Genomic DNA, 25,624 nt, shown 5'->3' on the forward strand with positions numbered 1-25,624 from the left:
GCAACATAAATTAAGTTATTATTATTATTATAAAAGTCATAAATTGCTGCTGAATCCATGCCCAAAACACATAATGATAATTATGTGTAGATATAATAACATATGGTTCAGAACTGAACGGATGGATACCATTATGCCAAACTATAAACATGTGCTGCCACCTAGTGGACCTCATGGAGACCAGATAATTTCCCCATCATAACTGCAGAGATTCCCCAGCAAGATCAAGAACAGTTTAAACTCATTCAATGTTAAAAGCAGAGCTGTTGTTTTTGCCTCTAATGCTCTAGTAAAAAAGGTCGTAGTAAGTAAGGTCACGTATGTTTTGTATTGCATTCCCAAAATGTTACACAAGTTTTCACAGGCTGAATAGTCCCCATGACTAACCTGTTTCTGTGAAATCATTAGAGTGACCCTTGAACAATATGGAAACTCTGAATGTGTCACTATAGTTCCTCATAAAATTCAGTTAAGCTTTGTGTTGCTCATCAGATGAGTCGGCCCACACCTCCTACTGAAGTGGCAGGAAAAATACGTAGATAAATCGCTGCTAAAATAGTCCCAGGGTGTGAATTTTTACAGAACATCCAATCAGTTAATATTCAAATCAAAAATATACTCAACTTTAATAGAAGTGTGTGCTCTGGGTCTACAATCAATTTACAGAAATAATATTCCTGCGGTCTGGGACAAACAAAATCACATTTGAGCTTAATTTCTTAAATCTAAAAACCAGGAGAAACTGGTATCTACAGTCTAATCTGTTGATAAATGAATTCAAACCAACCTCATAGCTTGTGAAGATATATCTCATTGTGACGTTAAAAGTTTGATTATTGGACTATAATATTCAGTAGGTTGATAAATCAAGGACCACAAATCTTTTGACACGAGTACAGAGGAGACAGTATCAGTCAGTATCTTTTAAACAGGAAAAAGTAATTTATTTCAATATACATTGCATTTAAAACTATATAACATTATTTGTTTGTTGAATATTTTACACAGCTTTTATCATGGAAATGTACTGTAATTTTACAAAATAAGACCAAGTTCTGAAATAATAATAGGATATCCTGCCCCTTAATTTAATATGATAATGATTCCTTGTTTTCTTTCTTTTACATAAAAGTAATTATAGCTTCATACATTATATTTGTTCTTTATGAAAGAAAAAAACAACATACCATTTCAAAGTGAGTTAATGAGTTCTTTGACGAAAATAAGATTTATCCAACAGTAGTTAGTGATTCTGATGATGTAAAGCCTGAGAAACTGCTTTGAGTCAGAGCAGAATGGACATAATGTGATATCAGACTGTTGCTGTTTCACTGGTCACTGCAAACCGTTCAGATGGATGTTAAGAGCGTGGAGGATAAGAGGAAGCAGATTCAAGAGCAAAAAGGAAGTCAGATGTAAATCTTGTTGGTCTGGAAACAGCCCGACAGTACCACCGGAGCCAAACATGGGAATAACTGGGTGTAAACAGAATTCAGCACAGCTTCGCTCTGCAGAAATGGCCTAAAACTACAATTTAAACAGCAAACGACCTGTAAAGTGTGCAGAGCCACTGTAGTTCGTAGTAATATTGCACTATAATAAGTGTGAGGAAGGGTAAACCAATAGGGCAATAATTGGCCTGTAGTGTGTAGGCAAGCCCCTGAGAAGGCTGATGGTTCAAAACAATTTGTTCTCATCATGGTGATGACGGCACTGAGCGAAGAGAGGACAACTCTCCACTAGGGGGCCTTCAAGACCTGATAGTGATGACTGAGGAATTCCTTCTATCTATCTCACTGTACAGCGGAGTCCCCGGAGAAAACTTAACATGCCATGGTGCAACTGTAAAAGCAATGGGCACAGCCCATCACCATCAAGAGCTGAACAGTCCTTGATGGAACCTAGATTCATTTCTCAAAGTGGTTCAGAATTACACATTCATTGACATTAACACATGAAGGAATCTCAATATAAAAGCCATCTGTTTTTCATTTTTGCTTCACTGGGACTAGTAGCCTGGTGAAGGTTGGTTTCTAGTCCCCATACTTGGCAATCATTTACTGGAGACATTTTAGAGTGGCTATTACCAGAATTATCCTTATTTACATTGTTATCATGACTTACATTCTTTTGAGTAATCCGAGTCCCGAGGGATCTCTGGCACAAATGTAGGAAGCTCGCTAAAGCATAGGAAAATATTTCACAAGTCCTTTCATTTACACCTAAAGCAACAAAAAACTAAGTGTTTGTTTCTGATGTTGTGTTGCAAACTGCTACAGAAGACTGTTGCACAATACTAGTACAAAATGTGTTATTGCCCGTTCATTCCCTTTCTTTTTTTGCAACGCTATTATCAAGACAGGCATTTGTGAACCATTTGTATTGTCTGGGCACAGAAAACCAACCCTGTGGTTCCCACTGAGGCACCAACATCTCTCAGAAACAGATCTCATCGTCAACACTGGTGACTGGTCTCTCTGCTCTGTCGTCTGTAATGCCTTACTCTGAAGCCTTGCTTAGCAGGAACAACGACGACCATTTAAGTTGACCAGAGCAGTGTAGCATTTGCTTTGTACACAGCTGTGGATCTGTGTGTTGCATATGATCTTGATGTGGCGGACTGTGTGCTTTCTTTGAAAATATGAGGTCAGATGCCGGCCTTGTCGCTGTAGAAGGGCGTGACATGGAACATGAAGCAGTGTGTGCACACCCTGACGGGCTTCACCTGGCCGTACCGGGGCAATGGTGCTGAGTGGGAGGAGCAGCGAGAGCAAAAGATCTGAAATGAGACAGGATATAATGCATCAGTCAATGTCTGAATGCTTATGATGTTGGTGACTAGTCATCTGTTTCAGTAACAACACAATCAACAGGATATTCTGCCACCTGCTCTCCCTCAGACAGGAAGAGAGCAATCGTACCTTTCCACAGCTCCTACAGTGATGCTTCCTGCGGATGACAGTGAAGGGAGCCTTGCAGGCAATGCAGGAGTTGCATGCTTCATCAGGGACCCAGTCAGGGGGGTCTGCACAGAGCCAAAACAGAAACAGTCAACACAGAGCAGGGTTGCTGAAGGAAGCGGAGAAAATGAACGGGCTCACATTTCAACTAAACTGTGTGCAGATTTGCTGACCTTCAAACTGGCCTTCCCTCGCCTTGGCTGCCAATTCAGATGAAGAAATGGTCTCTTGACAGAGAGCACAGTCCTCCAGCACAGCACTATGCAGCACAGGACCTGCTGCACACCACAGAAGAAGACATTTCATCCACTATAGTGGCACAACAACAAATAATACTCAAGGAAAAATTTGATGAATCCATGGATTCATTTAAAAGAAATTAGATTTTGCATTATTCCTAGATGAGAGACACAGAACTGAAACTGAACTGATGACTATTTTAAGCAAGCAGTTTGTTTGTTTGTAAACAGGATTAGACCAAAACAACTGAACCGATATACATGAACATTTGTTGAGGGGTGGATGTGAGATAGAATTAAATTAGCGGATCATGACCAGGTGGCGAATCCAGGATTTCTTTTTTATTATGGTTAGGGAATAGTTCATGGATCTTGATTTTGAAAAAATCATGCATGTTTAGGGGACTGATATTTAAGAGTTTGTGTGATATCTTGCAGATCCAAATAAAAATCAGGAGTTCGTGAATTTAAATGTTTCATAAGGGGACTCTTGGGCCTTGGTGGAGGTATACGCTCTACTGAGTGCCATTCTAGGTTTGTATAGTTTCATGAGACGGAATATGGGTCAGTAAGAGGCAGTTGAAGATATATTACATTACTTTTTTAGTTGCAGTAAGGTTGGAGCCACAGACTCAGGAGTTAGAGCAGAATTAGAGCAGAACTAACCAGAAGATTGGTGGTTCTATCCCCTGCTTCTTAATGGAACCCACATGCAAAAGTGTCCTTGAGCAAGACACAGAAGCACCCTGCCCCTGGTAGTGTGTGAATGATGAGTGGAGAGGAAAAGTGCCAGGTATAGAAGTGCTGTATGAATGTGTGTATGAATTACATGAGTACTGTAAAGCGCATTGAGTGGTCACTAAGACTACAGAAGTGTACAGTCCATTTACCATTATATTTAAAATGTAAATACAGTGTATCACATATTTCCAAGACATGAGTCTCACCTTTCTTTTGCTTATCTTCGTCTCCCACCTCGCACTTGGTTGCCATGACTTCAAACAGAGTCTTCAGGATACTGCGAAGGTCACTGGCATAGTTGGTCTGCAGCTGATCAGCAACACCTGCATCACATACAATAGATATTAGCAATAAATAGGGATAAATAGGCAGAGAGGAAGGCGACTAAGAGAGAGAGACAAGAAACGTTTACCTGATATGCAAACAAAGAGACGGTGGATCAGGTCACTGCTGCTGTGGAAGCGTGATCGGATTTTGTTCCTGGCGGCCACCTTGGCGTCTTCCAGAGCCAGCTGGATCTCTCGATGGTCTGGGTCCTCTGACGTCCCCGAGCTAGGAGTCAGACTGCTCGCAGGGCTAGAGGTGGTGATGAGGAACAAGGGAGGGATTGTCATTTCTTCTTTTTCCACATGTGCATCCACTTTTAACATATTCAATTTATATTTCACCAATAAGAGAATTCCTCTTTAAAAAAAATTATAGATGAATCCAGAATATTGTGTACGTGAAAATGAAGAAAATGCATAATCCACTCCCTGGATATTTACCCACCACCTGATTAAAAATTAGTAGTGCTTTAGTAGAATGAGCACAAAAGGTCTGAGGGGACAGTTAAAATGTTTATGCACACTGTAAATCTCTGCTATTATCTTTAACCATACTGCATTCACACAGAAATCACTACTTGCACACAGGTTTAGTAAAATTAAGGTACGATCACTGTCGAATTTTCAGTAAATACAAGGTTTTAAGTTTAGCTAACTTCACCGTCTTTCATTATGTAGAGTCTGTATTTAAATGTGTGACTGGCCTCTGTAAATACATCCAGCGACTAGAGCTGCAGTAGATCAACCAGAGTGCACCTTCAAGTGGCAACTGTAAAGTTTCATTCTATAAAACATCCTTTGCTCAGATCAGCTTTTTCTTTGAAAGGAGCAAGGCTGGAACTCACTACCTGATCACTTGAAATGTACTGCAAACTTCAGCACTTTTAAGAGAGCCACCAAATCCTGGCTATTTCAAGAACAAACTCACACCCATGTTCAGTTTGTAATGTTAAATATAAATAAGTAAATCTACAGTCAAACACAGGAGGCAGATTAAAGTTGTCATCTGTCGCTCATAAGGGAAGAAGTGACTGACACTTCAATCAATCTGAACAAAGACGAGAATAAAGCCTGGAAATGAACAAAGCCATCTTTTTTATCATTCACACAAAGACTCAGTTAGTTAGAGTGTGGGCGAGATGAGACACTCACAAACATATGACACTTTTCATGAGTGATTAGTTACCTGGGCGTATATGCACTGCTCGACAGACTACATGTGGTGACCGACACACTTTCACAGTCACTACCTGACACAGAGCTGAGGGGAGAGTTCTGGAAACTAAAAACAACCAAATAAATAGTGAAATATGGCAAAATAAAACCAAATACAGAATAAATTATGAATACACAAACACAACAGTGGAATAAATCAAAATACGTGGAGCTCATGCTTCAAAAAGGAAAACTTGAGGACAGATTACTCAGACATAAACCAAAAAACAGTAAAAAAATTACTTATAGCATACCTGGAGCTCCTCCTGCTGTCGTCTTTGGTGTCCCTCTTCTCTTTAGATCCTGGCTTATCTTTATCCACCTCCTTATCCCTCTGTCGGCCTCCACTGGCCTGCTGCCTCTTTTCAGTCCTCAGCTGGTGGTTGCACAAGGAGGCTCCATCCCCTCCGCCGGACCTACAGTCCTGAGCGTGATGCCCCGGCCCTGGAGCCAACACCAGGCAATTCTCACAGAACTGGGAGTTTGAATCCTCTACCTGCGGTTCTGCAGATGGTGGAGTCACCTCGGTCCGCTCACCCTTACTGTGAGGCTCGTGACCTCGCGGGGGCAGCATACATGCAGCAGACTGGATGACAGTGCTGGGGACTGCAGTCTTAGAGTGTTTGTCCAATCCCAGGGCGATCCCTAAGCCGAGTCCAGTGGTCTCAGTGGTGATGGCATCCTCGTGGCCATCCTCACAGCTCCCACAGCAAACACACGAGTTAAGCAGGCAGTGAGTGGCCACCAGAGGGCTGCAGGGCTCAATTTCAGAGGGAGTGGGCCGCTGAAGCAGCAGCTTGTCCACGGCCAGTTCTGTCAAGCTCGGGGAGCGAGGGTTGAAGATGACTGTGGCAGACAGCTTCATCCCACCCATACGGTGGGCGATGACCTCGGCAGTTTCAGAAGCTGTCCCCTCTAAACCCATCTCCCACCCATTCGTGTAAGGCAAAGGCTCTGAGCCAGGAGCGGTGGTGCATGGTGGGATCTTTGCGTTGTGACAGAGTGTGTTCTGGCTGCGTGGCTGTGGGCATGGCTGCTCTGATGGGGTCTCAGAGTACCAGCCGTTCCTTACTAAGTCTGGCCGCTGTCCCAGCTTGCGTTGCATGGGACGAGCAGAGTCTGGTGCTTTTAAAGGAGAGGAGACACAACTACAGGCCTCTTTTGAAATGCTGGTGATGTTTTCTCCTGCTGCATCCAGGTCGTCCATGAAGAAAACCCTGTCCTCCTCCTCTACATAGATGCCTGTCCTTCCCCGGCTAACCAGAAGCCTGCGGCAGGGAGACGTGTCAGTGCTGGAAGCCCCACTGGAGCCTCCATCCTCTCCTCTCTTTGGATTCCGGGCAGGTGACTGACCCTGGCTGGGGGGCGACAGCAGGGTGGACATCTCGTCTCCTACAAGATACACCATCATGTTGAGCTGCTCCAGTTCCTCCTCGTCGTACTGCATGGAGCAGGCCAGCTCAGCCTCCTCAGCCTCCTCGCAAAGCAGGCCCTGTTCCTGCTCCTCCTCTCCCCTCTCCGTCTCCACCTCCTCCCAGCCCTTTTCCACTTCCGCCAGCTCCTCCTCCTGGCTGGGACACACATACAGAGCCAGATGCTCCTGCTCCCCCTCACTCTCCCCGTTGGAGGTGTCATTAGCGTTGCTGCAGGATGACTGATTCTCTTGGACCGGTGCTGGTTCACTGTTTGCAGCCGGCTCCTGGCCTGTGGACAACTCCCCATCCTGAGAGATACACAGGTTCCTCTCCAGCGCAACCAACTCCTCTTCAGTCAGGGTCTGCAGCAGATCTCTGCAAAGGCATCATATGGTAGTTTTAAAAAAAAAAGTAATAAGTGAGGAAAAAAGATGTGTGATGTTTAATCCTCATGGATTGTACCTGATTTTCTTAAGTAAAGTGCGAAAAGGCCGGAAGAGCTCAGACATGTCCTCTGCTTTTCGGTGTAGGTTGAGAGGCCCCTCTGAATACACAATCAGCCCACTAAAAATATGTTTAAAATTCTGTAAGAGGCTGGGAAAGAGTAGACAACAAAGAGGTGGGCGGGAGACTGGAGAGGACGGGCAACACTTACCACACAATGGCTAGTCTGGGAATTGTAAACATCAGTGCAGGTTCATAGTCATCGATCATGTCCTGCGTGAGATAGCCCAGTTTCAGAGCCCTGACATGACAGGCAGAGGAAGACACAACAATTAAAAGAAAACACTTTGCATATTATTTAGATTCTGGTTCAATCCAGATGAAGTCGGTATCTGTTTATGCCTCTGGGCCCTCACCTATCCACAGTCTCACAGAAGAGCACAATCACCTCCTGCTGTACATAGTATTCTTTGGGAGACTTCACAGGCACCATGGCTGACACATAACTGGCAATACAAGAGAAGGAGGAGGAATATAACTACATTCACAGGTTTCTTCAGTGTTTAGTTGTTTTGGCAAACTTGCACCAAAAACATACTTGAGAGGATGAGAAATGTGAATTAATATTGTTGTTACAATTGCCAATAATCCCTTGTCCTTAATTTACCTGAGCTCAAACTCAGCAAAAAGGCTGTCAAAATGTCGCAGTGCGTCCTTCATGCGGTCTGTGTACAAGTTGAGATCTCTCAGGGCCTGGTCTCTGGTGATGTTGCGAACCTCCTCCAGGCTGCGAGTGAGGTCTTTAGCCAGAGGCCTCATCGCTATACTCTCTATCTCCCTGTTCATGATGATGGAGCCGGCAGCCAAGCACTACACAGGGACATGCACAGGATACATTTTCTAGCCTTGTACAGAAGATTCAGCTGAGAAAATGGTGGTTACAGTGGCACACGTGACAATCAAGAAACAGCCCAATTGTTAAAATGAAATAGACTAACTTTGATGTGTGTGTTTATGCCTTAAGTAAAGTTGTTTTCCTACAGACTGATGCTGGAGGGAATACATTACCTCAGCCCCAAACCACAGCTGCCCTGCCAGGTTGTCATGACGAATCTCCTCGGGGAACTTGACACAGAAGTCTCTGTTGGCCCGGTCGTTGGGGATACATTCATCCATGATCTGATTGATAATGTTCAACACATTGTCCTGCAGATGAGCACAAGAGTGTCAGAAAAACAAATTGAACAAATTAGTCGGAGGGACGGACACGAGTGAGTGAAAATCTGTTCCTGAAAACTCAGTGTTCACAGTGATTATCTAATGTTGGTTAATCTCAGTTCCATCTCTTTGATAAAGCCATTGTATCGCAGCCATTGTATCGTTAGATTGGAGAAGTACATGAGACCATTATGGGCTTCACAGCTACATTCTCCCTCAATAAACATTAAACAACTAAAGCCCATAATTCCAGCAGTGAAAATGTACTATCACACACAGCAACAGCTAATCAAGACTTATATGCCGCTGGCATGTACAACAGCCATAACAATGACATACAATGAGCCTTTCAGTCAACCACAGCTGCACGGTGCACTGTAATCTTGTCAGGCACAGCACTGCGTCTTTCTCTGCTCGCCCCGAGGAGAAAGATTAAAACGGTTTGAGAGGGAGAGCTTAACCACTGATTCCTTTATGGCTGCCCGCAAGTGTCCTGGTCTAGTCTGAGTACAACCCCACTGTCGGTGAGCGTCTCCCAGCTGGGGACACCAGTGATAACCTTCACTGCTGCTGGTTCCCAGTCATCCAGGGCCAGTGGCTGTGGTGCGGTACCTACTTCTGGCTTCTATTTTCTCTCGCTCTTTTCACTGTCTGTCTCTGACCCCTTTTCTCTTCCTCTGTCTCATGTGTATGCCATCTTACTCAATCTTTATCCATCTTACTCACACACACACACACACACTTCCCTGCTCCAGCAGGCCGCACTGTAAGAACAGACGTGCCAACATAATATGAGTAGCATGCCAGCAACCCCCACAGAGGCCCATGAATAGGAGCTGATAGCTGTTGTGGCAGGTTCAAGTGCAAAATTTTGGCTTGGGTGCACTTGCCTTCTATTCTTGGGGCCTCTGGGCTGTGGGATATAATGCTGCTTAATTCATTCTCCAAAGTCCATGAGCTACGCTACTGTTAAGTCTCTTCTTTTAGCATCTAAGTGCTGAGAGTTTGCTGTCAAACATTTTTATTGCAGCTTGTGAAATAATAATAAATCAGAGAGTGATATGAGGGGCAGACAGGCAAATCCTAACAAGGGCTGCTCATTCACAACTTCTGAAAATCCTCAGCATGAGAAAAGAAGAACACAGCATTGAAAAAGGAAGACGAGAAGTAGAACAATTAAAAGAGAAAGAAACAGTCAAGATAAAAAGGTGACAGATTGGCAGAGGGTGGGATGGAGGGGAAAGAGACAGAACAGTCGGGGATCGAGCAATGACCTTATTAAGTGGTTCTCCCCCGAGTGCCTTGGCGGTGGGGGGAGGCCAAGGCACAACGGGCCAAATGACGACCTCCCACCACCACCTCCAGCTCTCTCAGCATGAAGCAGCATAGCAGCCCTCACTCACCTTTAGAGCTCCTTTCAACCCTGAACTCTTAAAGATCTCAAAGCTCAGTACTCAATACTCAAATCTGTATCGCTGTATGCAATAATCTACAATATCTTATTATACTTAATTTGTGTTTCATTTAGAAGTTACAACAAAGAGACTGAGTTCAAAATAAATTCTTCTTCACAACACTTACTCACTTCACTTTACCTACAGTAATAAAAAACACCTCTTTCTCAAGAAGTTGCTCTTGTAACCATTTCCTATTGACCCACATGACACATGGCTCTGTGTTATGGAGGCCGAGAGGAGTGTGTCCACTGGCTGCTTCAAAACAAAGTCCACTTATCTCACATTATCAACAAACCTGCTGGATACAACAACCCGGCCAAAGCAATGTTTGGTAAAGCAATCGTCACATTGTCACACCTGCATCCGGTAAGCGACGATAAGGGTGTCGGCTATTTTTAGCTTCCAGTCAGAAACAACGGTCGAGCCAGGTGAATATGAGAATAAAAACCCTCTCAAATAAACACGTATGAAATTATGGATCAGAGTCAAATCCAAGCTGGGGATTAATTTGTCTCTATTTGGAGGCGACCAGATCAAGGCCAGGCCGAATGGTTGTGGCACATACCACAGGTGCAAGCGCCATGAGCAGCAGGTCCCCGTTTGACTCCGGGCCATTCTGACCATTTACTGTGTTTCATTCTCCTTCTCTCTCACCCTGTTTCTCTTTCACTGGCACTATCTTATAAAAGCCCCAAAAATATACCTTAATGTGTCTATATTCCAACTTTAATTCACTTAATGACTGTTCTTATGTTTAATTTACAGTGAATTGATGTATACGTATAAATAGTGATTATCACCTATATTCAGTGAAATGAAAAGCACATCAAGATTATGACTTTGTGTGTGTTTGTTTCTCCCTGCTGACCTGACAGGATCGAAACTGGTTGACCAGCAGGGTACATCTCTGAGGGTCCTTCCTGCCGTCGAGGCTGTCCAGCTCCGTGGCCACCTGGTTCAGCTCTTCATCAGCGTAGTAGAACTGGGCCAGGAGCTGAGGGTCCGTCCTCTGCAGAGAAACACATGGAAACACGGGAATGTCATAATAGATACGTGTGTTGCTGTTAATGAGAAACGATACCAACTAGAGACTGACTGATATATCGGTTGGGTGATAATATCGGCCAATATAAGCCTTTTTTTCTTGATTGGCATCAGCCCTCAAAAAGAAATATGGGTTGGGCTCCAATGCACAAACGCATCAAAGCACAAACTTTTATGAAAACAGAATAGTATTTACAGAGGAAATAACAAAATATCAAAGCATATGACTTTTTTTCATTGTTATAGGGCCGTTTTTTTTACATTTACACCAATTTCCCAAGGAATAGATCAGGGATCTTAATGAGAAAAACAAAATCAGGCACATTTAGGGGACTGATTGTGTGCAAATTGGTGCAGTTTAATTGTATTTAAGGGGACTGTTGGGTCTTGGCGGAGGTATGCTCTCTGCCGAATGCCATTCTAGTTTTCATGTGTGTTGCTGAGAGGAATTATTGTGTGCACAGTTTGGAGCTGTGCATGAGTGAAATACAGTGTCAGGCATGGACAGCTGCAATCTCTAGAAAACACAGCTTGATGCTTTGGTGGAATTGGCAAGTCAACACATGAATTACGCACCATGTTCAGCCGAGTCTCCTGGAAACAACAACACTGTGCTACTACGGCACTGTGGTGTTAACAGGTCGAGTATTTATAAGCACAGATTCTACCCACTCCAATCATATGTAGCCAGCAGGGAATGTTGCTCTTTTAGTAATCCTCACCTGCTTTGGTAAAATAAACCAGAATATCAGGCAAATAAACTGAAAGAGAAAGACATGTAGTGGAAGAATTCATGGCAATGCAGCAAAATACAGAAAATCTGTAGGAACAAAAATAAAAATCAGGTAATTCAGGCATTGTATTGGCCAGCTAACCAACAGATTGGTCTTCCTTTTGTTGAGATGTTCTGGTTAAGTAAATGCAGGTTCATGCATACCCAAATTTAGTATAGGAAGGTAACTGATATAAAAATGGCATTAATCCTGACAGGAGGCGTTAACAAAGGTTAATATAGTGTGAAAGCTCCCCAGAAGAGCAGGTTTAATTAGAGAGAGCCCGGCCCCGGTAAAGGATTTGTGTCATTATCTCCCACCATGCTCCCCTCAGTGTGGGGGGGAACAGCACAGCGCAGCAAATCACTCTGCTGCTGAGTGAAGCACATGTACAGCCACAACACACAGGGTAGGGAAGAGACACTGAGGCGAAGGAAAATGTAAAGACAATAATTCATTATCCGTATTGCTTACACCATTGCTTACAGCTAAAATACAAGATAATGGAGCTAAAACTACAGGACGATTAAAATAATGTTTTTTTAAATCAAGACAAGAACAAGCTATGTCTGCACACACACCATTCTGAGGAGGCCTCATGCCATCCAAAGGTTAATGGTTTTGAAAATGGCGACCACATGCCGATGTGCATCATCACAAACCACAAGGACCCAGTGACGGCACAGGAGCTTTAAAAGGACAGCATGACTGTGCAGACTGGAAGAGGGGGCGAGCTACGCTGGTAAACAGGCTCATTTGCCCGCGGAGCGTCGGATTTCTGGAAGTGCTTCTCACGAAGTCGAACTGAACACTGCTATTTACCGAAAACTCTCTCTCTCGCTCTCTCGCAGGACCTTCTCCCTAAAGTTTGCAGCGCTTCCTGTTGCGTGATGCTCTCCCCTTGGGCCCGGGCCTCCTCTCTCCGAATATAATACATGGTGCTGTTCCCTCGCTCTCTCTCATTAATAATGTAAGAAACTGTGAGGAGACAACACTGAGATAAAACCTGGGGTACTTGTCGCATTATTTCTGTGAGGAGGAAAAAATATTCTCAACATTTTTTAAGGTTATTTGGAGGACGACGTACAATAAGGCACAGTGAGAGACTAAATCCTTATTGAAATAATAACATGTTGGGTGATTTTGATGGGTGATAATTAGAGATGTTCTGAAACCATTTTCCCTTTCTCCTTGCCAATTTCAATACCTGGACTATCGGCGGATTCTGAGTACCGAATCAATACCAGTGTTTTAACAACTTGTATAACATATTTCAACAGCTGTATGCTACTAACTCCGTATGAAGTGATGATTGCTATCATTGTTGTATGGCCTGGCTCCGGTTTAACCATTTGACAAACAAATATGTCAGCTAGCTCTTGCTAAAGCTACACTAACAGAAATCATTTGTTCTTTGCTGCTCTAACAACAGTACTTGCCAGTGGCAGTACAGCCAAACTGCTGTTTTGGTGCAGTGAAGAAGTAGCGATTTCCAGGAGAAGAAAATTGAGGTTTTATTTGGATGAAACTAATATACTTTAAAGATGTGTACCAAATCGGTAGATACATTTGCCACGCATTTCCGAAGCAGGTATAGGAACATTGTGAAAACTTCTGGTATAGTCCTTTATATATGTGATACTTGTGTTTTCACCTGCCTATGGTAAATCTGAGCTACAGCTGGGTGAGTTACAGCAGCTCTGGGGTGGAGCAGAGGAGCATTTCTTTTCTTGCTCAAGGACATTTCAGCAGAACAGACACTTGCTGAAATAAAACTCAACTTTGTCCCCTTTCTTGTACATCTGAATCCCTCAGAGCAAAGTCTACAAATATTCCTGCACTTGTTTTTCATGTGTGTGTTTCTCGATGCCTCTGCCATGTCATGTTTACTGAATAAACTGAAGGAGCAATTCACAGAAGGCACCTAATCCCAAAAGAACTAGTGTGTATTACAGCAGGCAAATATAATATTTCAATCTTCTCAAGTGTTCTTTCTTAACAAGGTCACATACATGCTCTATATATAAATCATCTGTGAGGAATAGGAACAGACAGCCCCAGTATTATTGCAGGACAAATAATAAAACCAAAGAGTAATAATCATTTCTGCATTTGGCTTTACTATAACGGAAAGTATTTGGTTTCTTTAATGCGTAAGCTAATGGGAAATTAATAGAGGAAATCTGAATTATACACAGATACCACAAATTGATGTATTTATCATTGACATCCAAGCTCTCTGAACAATGAGAAAAGCAATGATGCCATCAGTCAGGACGTAGATATGACCGGACAAGAGTGAGCGAGACTCTGACACAAATGTCATGATGACAAAACAGGAAGCAGGAGTAGGAGACAGTGAAGGACCTTTTTCTATCCGAGTCGCAACAACACGGGCCCAGAGAGCGATGGCATTCATTTACAGATTTCTGAAGCCTATAGGCCGCCGCTGACAGAGGAAGAAAAGAAGCGTTTGAGACAGACACCATCCTATAGCCTCCTCCTGCTGCATTCCTCACACAAGAGGGAACATTCCTGCACCACTGCATCATGGGAGAAACTCAAAGGCAGGCAATGTTCAAGACATGGTGATTTAACTTTTAGATAGGCAGTGATGCTTGACAGCTTCTCGGTTCAAAAGTTGGGTGAACAATGGAATAAAAATGTATCCAGTATTAGAAGAAAGGTGCGAAAGACGTAAGTCAGAACTGACAGATGACTTTTTTTCATTCATTACAGTTTTCTACTTCACCCACATTTCTGACGGGAGCTGGTTGCAGCGACTCTTCCCAAGTTCAAACTTTGCCTAATTACAATGTAAATGCTCACTATTTGAATATTTACGTCAAAAGAGGTGGAACTACACAAAGTAGTTCTTAGTAAGTATGGAGTTACAGGGAAAATGTCAGGTGTAACTCACGCAGCTAACAGAACCAACTGACAAAGCTGATATTTCAAGATAATATGTAAAGCGGTTTTCAGTCATGCCCTGAAGTCCGGACATTTTCCGGAAGTTATTCCGGAGGGGTTTTATGTGAGAATGCAAATGTTCATCAGCTCCAGACATTTTCCTGTCAGCCCCCTAGTAAAATGTCAGAGTGAGCCTATATGCTGGAAGCAGCAGGAAAGTGACGTGCGAGTGAGAGTGTTGATGACATTTTTAATACTCAATGGACACGAAACTGGAAGAATACAAATATCTCTGGTTGAAAAAGAGGTGACATACATACAGACGCAGACGAAGAGATTAGAGAGATTTTGGCGATAAAGTCCAATGCTGGTGACGATGTGCTGTAAAGATAAACATGCGATTTCAGCCGCCAGATTTATACTTCATATCCTGCCTTGCATGCTCTAACCAGACGCCATCCCTCACATTAAATATTCCAGAAATGTTCCTGTTGTTGTGATCACATCTGATCCCGACAAACGCCTACTGCTGTCTGCATAATTGAAAGGCAAACTCCGGCAAGTGTCCACACCCAATTATCTGGACAATTTGGCGCAGTTCATGTTTGAAAACAGCTCAAGACTAAAAAGGGTAATGGATTATGAACGCCACCTGATATTTGATAAATCTACTGTTTATTAACTTAGTAAACTAGGAAGTTTTATACCACATTTCACAATAAAATACAAAAACATACAACTAATTAGTTTGCTTTACATGACCAGCATTAGAGCAGCTGCCTTTGAGAGACGAGGCTCTTAAAAGTCATGAAATACAGACTGATCCTTTGACTGAGATTCAGATCTAAAGCCTCCAGTGGTAATATTTACCCGGTTACATGGACTATGAGTCAGTGATGATGTTAGACTCTGCTCTGAAAAGGCCATCTCTCCGTTGAAACATCTGCTTACATAACACGGGTTAACACAGAGCACAGTCTTGGCTTTGACATTTACTTAACAAGTATGGAGTAAATGGTTAAAATAATGCTTTTAACAATATCCTGTGACTATGACATCCATAAACCTCCATAGTGAGATGTTTTTTCAAAAAGGTGACAAAAAAGGAAAAAAGATACAAGTAAAAATCATATTAGGAGCTAAGAGTAACACCTTCCTATGGGGGTGTTAAAACTGTTTCAGCAGTGTGCATAGTGTAAACATCTGGAGATCTGACTCCTGGACTTGCGAGTTGTGTCATCATCCCCAATGACGGCTCTACCTTGCGCAGGAGGAGGAAATGATTCAGCAGATTCCGCTCCTGTCCCCTGTGGCGTGCCGCTCTCCTGTTATCCTCCCGCTGTCGGTTGTCCTGGGTGCCCTCTCTCTGAGATGACTCAAAAGAACTCTGTCCACTGCGGTCAGAAACCCATAATTTTGGACTATTAAGCTCCCATACTTTCACACAGAGTGACAATTACTGTTAAGCCCCCTCAATCATGTAACTCCACAATGACTCTGAAATTTTCTGTCCCCTTTTTGTTTAACATTGAATCAATAACCGGTGATGACAGTGCGATTCTTGCTGAGACGGGCCACCGTGACTTTTCATCATCTGAGCCAGCTTTTTCCTTCAGCTGCTGATTCTGGGCTTCCATTCAGACTGTGCGGACGACAGAGGCTGCCCAGCTAATGCTTCACGAGCATCCATAGCATCAGTGGATGCACACCGAGCCCACTTAAGGGACTTATGAGAAACCTTGCCTCTGCCCTCTATACTCTATTCCAGGCTCAATTTGCTGCCTCCTGGCTGCCTTCCAAGGATCAGAAGCAAATGTTGTGGAGGGTAAACCAGTTCACTCTGCTTCATCCAGTCAGTTGGCAGACTGGCCAAAAAGCAGCCGGATACAGTTCATCACCTCATTCATTATTCAGGGATCAGCATAAAAGCCCCTGCAAGAGTGAGCCAATCGTTTTTGGTAACAAACAAGGGAACTTACTCAACCATTATTTATATTAAGTTTGGTAGAATAAAAAGTATAATCTCTCTAAGAATGTGGTGTTGTGCTGAAGCAGGTTTACTTGTGTTGTGAGTCATTTCTTTCATGTTCAGCTTGCATCAGGAGTTTCTTTCCTCAGCCCTGTGTTGTTTTCGGCAGATACAGAGCTGTTGAGTTTTCAGGCAAAAACTCAGATCTTTAAAAATTCTGGTTGCACTTTTAGGCTTTCTGAGATTTTCTGTTTAAAAATCGTGCAGTTAAATCAACGGCACTAATCACAGAGTGCCGAAGAGGTTTCCTACACTAATGAGCTGAGAGCTGGAGTAGACATCTGACTTAACTCAGTTCATTGACTCAGTATTCAGAGTGGTCGGCCCATCTGGACTGATGGCATAATCTGTTTGCTTGTCCCCTCTCTGAAGGTCTGCCCTAATCTGGCATTTGGACCTGTGCATGTGCCTGACACATGATTTAGGAGGACAGGCAACACAGTGGGGCATAGAGGATTTACATGGCTACAAGGCATGTACAGGATCCCGTGATGGTCGTGGTAACAACTGGGGACACCCTTCTTCCCACCAACTGCCGGGAAGTTCTTATGCAAGAAATAATCTGTTTATATAATCTAGAACTGGCTGTAGTGACGTGGCTACAGAGGGGAATGAGAATTTTAGACCGTTTGAAAGGAGTGTGTCTGTCCTGAAGATAGATGGAGATGCGACTTCCCCCCCTTTACACAAAAACACCAATAAGGTCTCTCCATAATCAAGAAAGTACACAAAACTTTTCCAGATCTGCCCGTTTATAATAGAATAATACCTATTAGCACTCTACATATGCCTGATTCCTTTCTCATAATTATCTCTTTATTACTTAGTGATTACCACCACTCCAGCGAGTCTCAAGAAAATCAGGTGAGTAGTATTTTGCGTAATCCTGCTGACATATAAACAGCAATGAAAACCTAACCTCCTTGGCGAAGGTAATAAACTCAACCTATGCACTGTCATGATACCTCCGTGCGATTCTGACCCACGTCCTCTCACCACTGCTGATAATGAGCATGACGCAAGAGTCAGGCTAATTGTGTCCACATACATACAATATTGTGGACCGTGACTGAGAGCTGGCAGGGCCCAGGCTGTCACAAATTACACACAGTGAAAGCTGTTGATGGCCACAGTGTGTGTGTGGGCAAACACATATTTCTGATAGCTGTCTGCAGAGATACAAGTCTGCAGGCTTGTGGAACTGGTTCGGTAATTACACTACAGACACCTCAACCTAACAGGGGAGGAGTAAAATAAGTATCACTAAATGAATAAATACTGTAGTAATATAAAAAGCACAAGTAACTTCTAACTTGCATCGTTGCAGCTTCAACAGGGTTTAACCCATTATAAAGCTTTATTTTGCCCCTCGTGGCATCCATCCCACTATATATTTTAGCAAGTGAAGAAACTACTGTATCAGTATCTGGAAAATCCACCAACATCACATAACCAAGTACCCTATACTTTCATTCTCAGCTAATAATACCAATTTGTGACATATTTCAAAAGATGCCGCTTGCTCCCACACTCAAGTTCGTCATTACCGATAATTTTCTGGTCATTCCCCAGCAGCACGACAGAAAATGTATAATATCAAATTCTGATCAAACCTGCAATATAATAATAACATACAAAAAATAGGATGTTTATAGATACATTCTTGTTTCAATTAATTCAGTATAGGATTTCTAATCATCCCTACATGCCCTATAATTTAATTAGAAGAAACACGTGCTGCGATAGAGACCTCCTCTCATCTTATGTCCTGCAATCTTTACCCAAGGCCAAAACCTAATCTCAAAAATACAAGCCCACTGTTCCCCATCCACTTCTAATTTCCCTGCCTTCCTCCCTTGTTTGTAAGAAAGAGCCCAGAGCAGGAGGGTAGCATTTCATTTTCTGGCTCTTCCCAGAGAACAGTCGGACTTGCAGTATAGACGAAAGGGACCATGATTGCATGTTTTATGTTCATCAGCAGTGACAGTATAGAGAGGAAGAGGATAGCCATTATCACCAATCACAAACGAGGTGTGGAAAATGAGTGCAGCCTCTCATTCGATTCTCTGTGGTGCCTTTAAATCTCACTCTCCTTCCACAGCTACTTTCCTTCAATCATCGCCTTCCCACACCTTGGACATCGAGCCCTGATCCCCCCCCAATCCTGCAATGAATTTAAAAAAGGCCCTCAATCGCCTGGCCTGTTTCAATCTGCACTAGGGTCAGCGCTCTAAATCCACGCAGCTGACACCAAATCAATTACCGCATGGTGGGTAAGCAGAATGGGACTTCCCCAAAGATCTCCAGCCATGGGCCTAAATATGAAGCCACACTGGCGGCTGCTCAGCAGTTTGCTCCTCCATCGACTCGGTGCCAATCCACTCTGCGAAGACAAGCACCTAATTGCTTCGCTTTCTCTCGGTTCTCCTGCTCGCACGTTAGCAATATACACAAACAAAAAGGGGGCAGTGATAAATGAATAGACGACGGCAGGGCCAGTCATATTCTGCGGGAGTGGAACAATTTCACCACTGAGGAAATGACCAGCCGTGATTCACCAGTTTAGCGAACTGTTACAGAGTTTTGTTTCCCATTATAAGAGAGGAGCTCTGATTACAATTTACAGGGAAAATAATCATCTACATTCTTGTTGTATATAGTTTTCCTATTCACAAGAATTATTCAATAGTATGACATGAGTTAATACCAAAAGTACTGATTATCTACTGGATTAATCATTGAAAATTGTGAAAAATGCCCATTGCCCATCATAACTCCATGTGATTACTTATTTACCTGGTAACTATTAGAAGCTTAAACCATCAAGTATTGGTCGTTTATTGGTTGATTGAACATCTGAAAATGTCTGAAGTTTTTCACTGTTGTTTCCGCTACAGTCTGTAGATCACCTTTTTTGATACAAATATGATATGTGTCATATAAATAAAGAGAGAATTACCGGACTACACAAATTTAGACAGGAGATCACAACTTTAACTCTACAATTAACTATAAAATGTATTTAAAAAATGATCAGGTTTCCAGTGATTTTAAAATAATATGTACCTCTATTAGCAGAGATTGTTACGTAAAATGTGTTGTGGGTTTTCATCAATTTTTAAAACAATTATTGAAAATTTTATGACACAGACTTCACTTTCTACCCAGATTTAATTCAGCTTGTAATACGACATTTAGCCGTTTCTGCTGTTGTAACCATGTGTCATCCCCACCTCTTCATATACGAATATTTCTTTTCAAAATTAAATACAACGGACACATTGTGAGTAGGGCCCACACTGGCAGCAGAGGCAATACTGGCGCCTGAGAGGATGATGAGTAAAATTAGGGGGCTTTGTTAAAACCATCAGCTGTCAACAAGACTACTCTTCTTTTCTGATAATGACGACAAACAGCTTTAAAACATCTTTTATGGTGGCCTGACAATGATTTAAAAGAGGTTAAACAATTATTTAGAGCCAAACTAAAATTGTGGTTGGGTTTTGATCTGTTGGTTGAATAAAACAGACATTATGAAGGGCATTTATAACATGGGCATTTACGGGCATTTATAACAATATTGTAGCATTTCAAATTTTTCAAACTTAAATATAAGCAAAAAACAAACATAGGTCTTTTATTTTACTACATATTAAAAATTAAGGAGTACGTAAGAATAAAGTGTTAATAAATACAAATTATGACTAACTTTCATTAGAAAAAAGTTGGAATTTGCAAGAAAAAATAAAAGGTAGCACTAAAAAAAACCTGTTAAAGTTGAGAACTTTTTTATGGTCACAAGTGATGAGATTTTCCACCATATCATATTTTTATTTTAATAGTTTTTCAAAATCAAGATTTTTCTCAAGTGAACCATCAAATGCTGGATGGCATTATCAAAGTAGTCAGTCACTGGTATATTACATATGCTCTAACACTTACCAGGAGTCTACATTGATACACACGCAGGGATATCTGACATTTTGATAAGGAGGAGTGTAGAAAGCATCAGCTGCCCACGCACTAAACTGTCCGAAGGGGAGCGGAGGAAATGAAAGGCAAATTAGCAGCATCCTGCAGATGGAGGTGAGCGCGCCCGGCCTGATGCGAGCTGCGAGCCCATCACACTGACAGATGAGGTGGTGTGGAGCTGAAGGTCAGCTTGTGAATGCCTGATGAAACGACGAGCCAAAAGAGGACGAAGTATCACAGGTTTTAGCCTCCTCACGTCTCCCTCTCTCGCCATTCGTCACTCCGCAAGTTCGCAGCTGATGAATGGGAGGCGAGGAGACAGTGGCCATTTTGCCTGCTCGGAAACCTGAGCCAGGTCTCGTCTATGTTTGGGACAGTAGGGATGTGCAGTGGCCCAGCATACTTCTCCCCTGATTCCAGCCTCTCTTAAGCCTCTTTTCTTATCTTAAAACTTTTTCCACCACATTGTGCAGCCAATGAGCAGTCAACTACAACTAAACACCTGGAACAAGTATAGGTATTGTAGACATTTGGGAAGATAAATACAAACTGCTGACACATAAACCGGCTAAACCAGCTTTAATGACGAAAAGGAATGTGAAAAGTCTCACTGTAAAGCACTGTATCCTAACTTACAGTTCTCCTTGCCTAACATCCTTACAGAAGCCCTGAACAATCCATTCTTGCACTTTGACGACAGAGCCAGGCAGAATATACAGGTACATTATGCACGGAGCTGCACACTGCTCTCTAACACCCGGGGAAGGGATTGTGTAGCAGGGGCAAATGAAAGTCCTCCTCAGTGGACAGGGCTTATCTGAGGAGCTAAAGAGCAGCTCTGGAAATATGAATAGCTCCGCATCAGTCAAGGGAGCATGCTGATTCGACACTTTTCTATCTGCATGGGAATTTAGTTCAATAATAAACAGCTCACTCTTAATGAAAAATGACAATACTGAGTTCAACAATAAATTCCTGTATACGCACTTACGCAGGTTGGGCACCTATTTTGATCACAAAAATATGTATGTCATTGTCAAGCTTAGCTGCTGTTCAGTTACAGGAGTACAAAAGTGATCAGAAGCCTTTCATTACTGTTGTCTTTTCATACTGATGGCCATAATTACCAAGGCTTTCAGTGCTCTTCTTCTCTTCGCTCCTTTGAGGCAGAACTGGTCATTTAAATCCCACAGACTTGGGTGTGTAATTCTGCTAATTCCTACCGCGGCCCGTGATTCGGCAGAAAAGCCACTGATGTAACAGCTCAGCTCTTCAGAAGCTCATTCATGGATGTGACAATGCTCCGGTGAAGCCCCAAACACTTGGGCCTAACCCCAACAATGGGCCAGGAAAACGCTGCGACAGCACACGCGGTTTGACAGAGAAAAGGGGAATGACGCAGGTGCGTGTGTGTGGTAAAGTGCAGGCGGAGAACACATAATCAGAGGTTTTTCATCTAAGCCTCGTCTGACACTACTGTTGCAAACGCTCAAATTATAGCTGTAACGGCAGCTGACTTATCAATGCATTTGTATATGCTGACAAACTTGTATTTACTATGCCAGGAAACACAACTCTGACTTATTTAACAGGCTGTCTGTCCGACCGTATAGTTTCCTCCGTTTCTATATAAAACAAAAAAACTGCTTCAGGGACTCGACATGAACAGCAGTTATGTTGCAAGGTCAGCCTTTTATGTGCAGCGCTTATACCAATATACTGAAAAGATACAATGCGTTAAACACACCGACATTTTATTCAGGCCTTCTTGCTCTGAACGTGGGGGTGTGGACGACAGCGGAGAATGTCACACCTTCAGTGTAAAGTACAGAAAGTTTGGCGAGTCGATATTTTCGTTAAAATAACCTGGTGTTTTTATGTAAATCTTCTGCCGTTGATAACAACAACCTTTTTGTACTCATCCCCAGAAATGGGCCGCATTAGAATACCATGTGGTATGAGTGGTGTGCATCATTTTGTAAAGGGCGTTAAATGGAATATTAACTCGAAACTGTCTTCCCAGTTAATAGCAATCTTAATTTCTGTAAGAGCATGATTGGGACTGTTGGGACAGGGTGAGGTGCAGATATAGGCTGTAAACCCACATAATATTTATTAAATTTAAACTCTTTCACGGAAGAGTTTCTCAGTCCATCAAGGGGACATGAGGAAATTTGTGACTGTTCATTTACATACTACTCTGCAGAAACGCTGATGTTTTGTAATGATGCAGCACTAATAAATAACTATATATTGATCATTCCCAGCCTGCCTCAGATTTACACAGTTCAGTGAGTTCAACATTGAGCCGTTCACAACTGCTCTCCCTGAAAATCTACAAGTTAACAAGAATGGCCTCCCCGGAGAAACATTCACACTCACTCGTCCCAAAAAGTGCTGCAGACGACATATATTAAACTGTTCATTTAACAAGGCGATCGAGCCTTCAATACTTCCTCTGCTGTGTCAGGCCTGTTTCCACACTGTGAGCCTGATTTAAAGGAATTACAGCACATCCACTACAAGAGCTCACTCCAGAAAGTCTGACTTCAAATAGTGAGAGTGGAGCAGCATCTGATTTGATGTGTTTTGGAGGCTTTTGACAACCATTCATGCAATTTGGGCCGAAATGTACAATCAAAAAACGAATCAAATACTGCACAGTTGATACAATGCAACAACTTAACTGCACAGTTAGAGAATTTTTAGTTTTTTAAAAATCAATAAGTCCTTTCAGGCATTTATGAGTTTAAACATTTCCCGCTTTACAACTCTAAGGTTCTGCTGCTTTTCGTTTGTCTAATCAAAAATTTTACAATCAGTCAATATTGATAATTATCACGATAAATGTCACATTAATACTTCTTTTAAGTTTAAAGAGTGGTTTTGAGTGAAGGTTGTGGTTTTATAAATCAGAGGTAGATCAATTATGCCTTAAACCTGCTCACCCTACTTTCAGAATGCATAAGCAACATATCGATATATATTGAACCTTTGTTATATTGCTATTGATGAAAAATGTACTCCGATAATTGTTGATATAGTTTTATTGCCTAGCTCAAATTGAACCTCTTTGGACATCAGACTATTAGACAGACAAATCAAGCCAAGTGATTCTTGGGCTTAAAGAAATTGTGCTGAGCATTTTTCAGTATTTTACTACATTTGTACAGAGTCAACAATAAATCTGTGAATAGAGGAATGAACTTGGAGATTAATTACCAATGAAAAATAACCATTACTTGAGTCCCAAATATGCTATAGACTAATTTACTTTAAAATCAATAAATATAATTTACATTATTTCAATCATTTCTGTATTTGTCACCGTTTTTTTCCCCTGTTGCTGTCATTTTTGCTATGAATGATCAAATCATCATTATGAAGACATCCCAAACAACACGTGACAATGAAATGAATGTCTTCAACACCAACTGGGATGAATGACAGTGTCAGAGGTAAACAGCGGTGAGTCAGTCAGTATAGATTCCAGCTGTTACATCCAGATTAGCGCATGAAAACAAAAGCAGCAGCAGCAGCATCATCCTCATCCACAACAACAACAAAGGGCTCAGTGATACAGTGGCACATCAGGCAGGGGCTAACGTTAGCGGCCAGATGTGTGAAGTGATCAGGGGCTAGCGAGCCTCACTCGCGGGCTGTCTGGCTAGCTGCGTCCCAAAAAATGAAAAACAGAAAAGAAGCTAAGCATTAAAACAACATGACAGACCGCGGGGAGGACACCCGAGGCAACTTACCTTGGGCTTGTACAGCCACTTCCGAAAGCGGTTCATCGTTCCCTCGCCACCTTCCTTTGTCACCGACCCCTCCTCTCCTCCTTCCTTTCCTTCTCTCCCGTACCTGTGTGTGTGTGTGTCTCACTCTGTCCGCGGCTGCTAAATGCTAAGCTAACGCTGCCGGAGCCTCCACAGCGGAGGACGTGTAGAAAAATAGCACGGTAAGTTGAACCTGAACGCTTACAGCAGCGCGGCTCCGGGGGCGCACAAAGGAGGAGCCGTCCGGAGACTTGTGCCCATCGTTCCCCCCCTGAATCCCGAGCTCGGCTGCCTTGTCTCTCTCTCTCCCCCCCCTACCCGCCCCGGTCACTTCTCCAGCGAGTCCCGACGGCACAGACGAAGCGGAGCGTCGACGGTGCGTCTCGGCTGGTCTCTGCCCTCCTCGCTCTGCCCCCTGGAACCGTCACGTTGACAACATTCACCTCCCACTTTCCCAGGAAATGATGCCTTCACGGGCTGCTGCCAAAATACCGACCTCCCACTGCCGCGATGGGAAGCGCAGACAAAACAGACCATGTAAGCATGACTGGAGATTTTGTTTCCCTCCCCAAATCATTTTAATTTGATTTATCCCCACTCCAGGTACATAAAGATTCATTCATAAAGATTTGTATTGTGCCCGTTTATTATCGTTGTCCCACAAACACAACATTGTCAGACACAACCTTTCTATATCCCCTCTTTAAAGGTCCAGTGGGTAAGATTTAGGTGAAAGGGATCTACTTGCAGAAAATGTATGTAAAATAATCGTAATGATGTTTTCACTCGTGTGTTTCATCTAAATTGTACAAATAGTTTTTTTTCTTTACCCCAGAATGGGCCCTTTGTATTTAAATACTTTATATGCATATTGGGAGTGGGTCCTCTTTACGGGGGCCGCCATGTTTTTTAAAAGTAGCCCAGAAGGGACAAACTAAACACCTTTGGAGTTTTTATGACAACTGAAGGCCACCACAGGCTCTCTTTCATGTTTGGAAGGGGATGGTGAGGTGAGGGGTATTCAGCTGCAACATGCCACTTTACCACTAGATGTCACTAAATCTTACACACTAAACCTTTAAAAGGGATGGTTCACAGAAAAACT

General features: G+C 42.7%; 1 protein-coding gene across 3 annotated transcripts; it reads right to left on the bottom strand.

The window, feature by feature from the left end:
* Positions 1–922: 922 nt before the first annotated feature.
* Positions 923–25,013, bottom strand: zfyve28 (zinc finger, FYVE domain containing 28). Of its 3 annotated transcripts, none has more exons than XM_034576382.1 (14): positions 24,502–25,013; positions 10,884–11,024; positions 8,409–8,546; positions 8,008–8,210; positions 7,757–7,846; positions 7,552–7,641; positions 7,359–7,460; positions 5,736–7,271; positions 5,453–5,548; positions 4,353–4,516; positions 4,147–4,263; positions 3,134–3,235; positions 2,922–3,025; positions 923–2,779 (listed from the first exon to the last, which is right to left on the bottom strand). In XM_034576382.1, the coding sequence occupies exons 1-14, from the start codon at positions 24,535–24,537 to the stop codon at positions 2,648–2,650; spliced, it is 3,051 nt and encodes a 1,016-aa protein (XP_034432273.1). In that variant the 5' UTR covers positions 24,538–25,013; the 3' UTR covers positions 923–2,647. The 3 variants fall into 3 exon arrangements, with proteins under 3 accessions (XP_034432273.1, XP_034432272.1, XP_034432274.1); XM_034576381.1 differs by having other exon boundaries at positions 3,134–3,238; positions 24,502–25,012; XM_034576383.1 differs by lacking the exon at positions 5,453–5,548 and having other exon boundaries at positions 3,134–3,238; positions 24,502–25,012.
* Positions 25,014–25,624: the final 611 nt, after the last annotated feature.

This window comes from Hippoglossus hippoglossus, chromosome 22 (assembly GCF_009819705.1).
Source record: "Hippoglossus hippoglossus isolate fHipHip1 chromosome 22, fHipHip1.pri, whole genome shotgun sequence".
Taxonomy (NCBI): domain Eukaryota; kingdom Metazoa; phylum Chordata; class Actinopteri; order Pleuronectiformes; family Pleuronectidae; genus Hippoglossus; species Hippoglossus hippoglossus.

Bases quoted from the DNA above. Each gene is read 5' to 3' on its own strand.
- zfyve28 (XM_034576381.1), bottom strand. From the start codon at position 24,537: ATGAACCGCTTTCGGAAGTGGCTGTACAAGCCCAAG. The intron at 8,547-10,883 runs GTCAGCAGGGAG...GCTCATCTGCAG, and splicing joins ACCAGTTTCGATCCTGTCAG to GACAATGTGTTGAACATTAT. The intron at 8,211-8,408 runs GTAATGTATTCC...GTCCCTGTGTAG, and splicing joins AGCTGTGGTTTGGGGCTGAG to TGCTTGGCTGCCGGCTCCAT.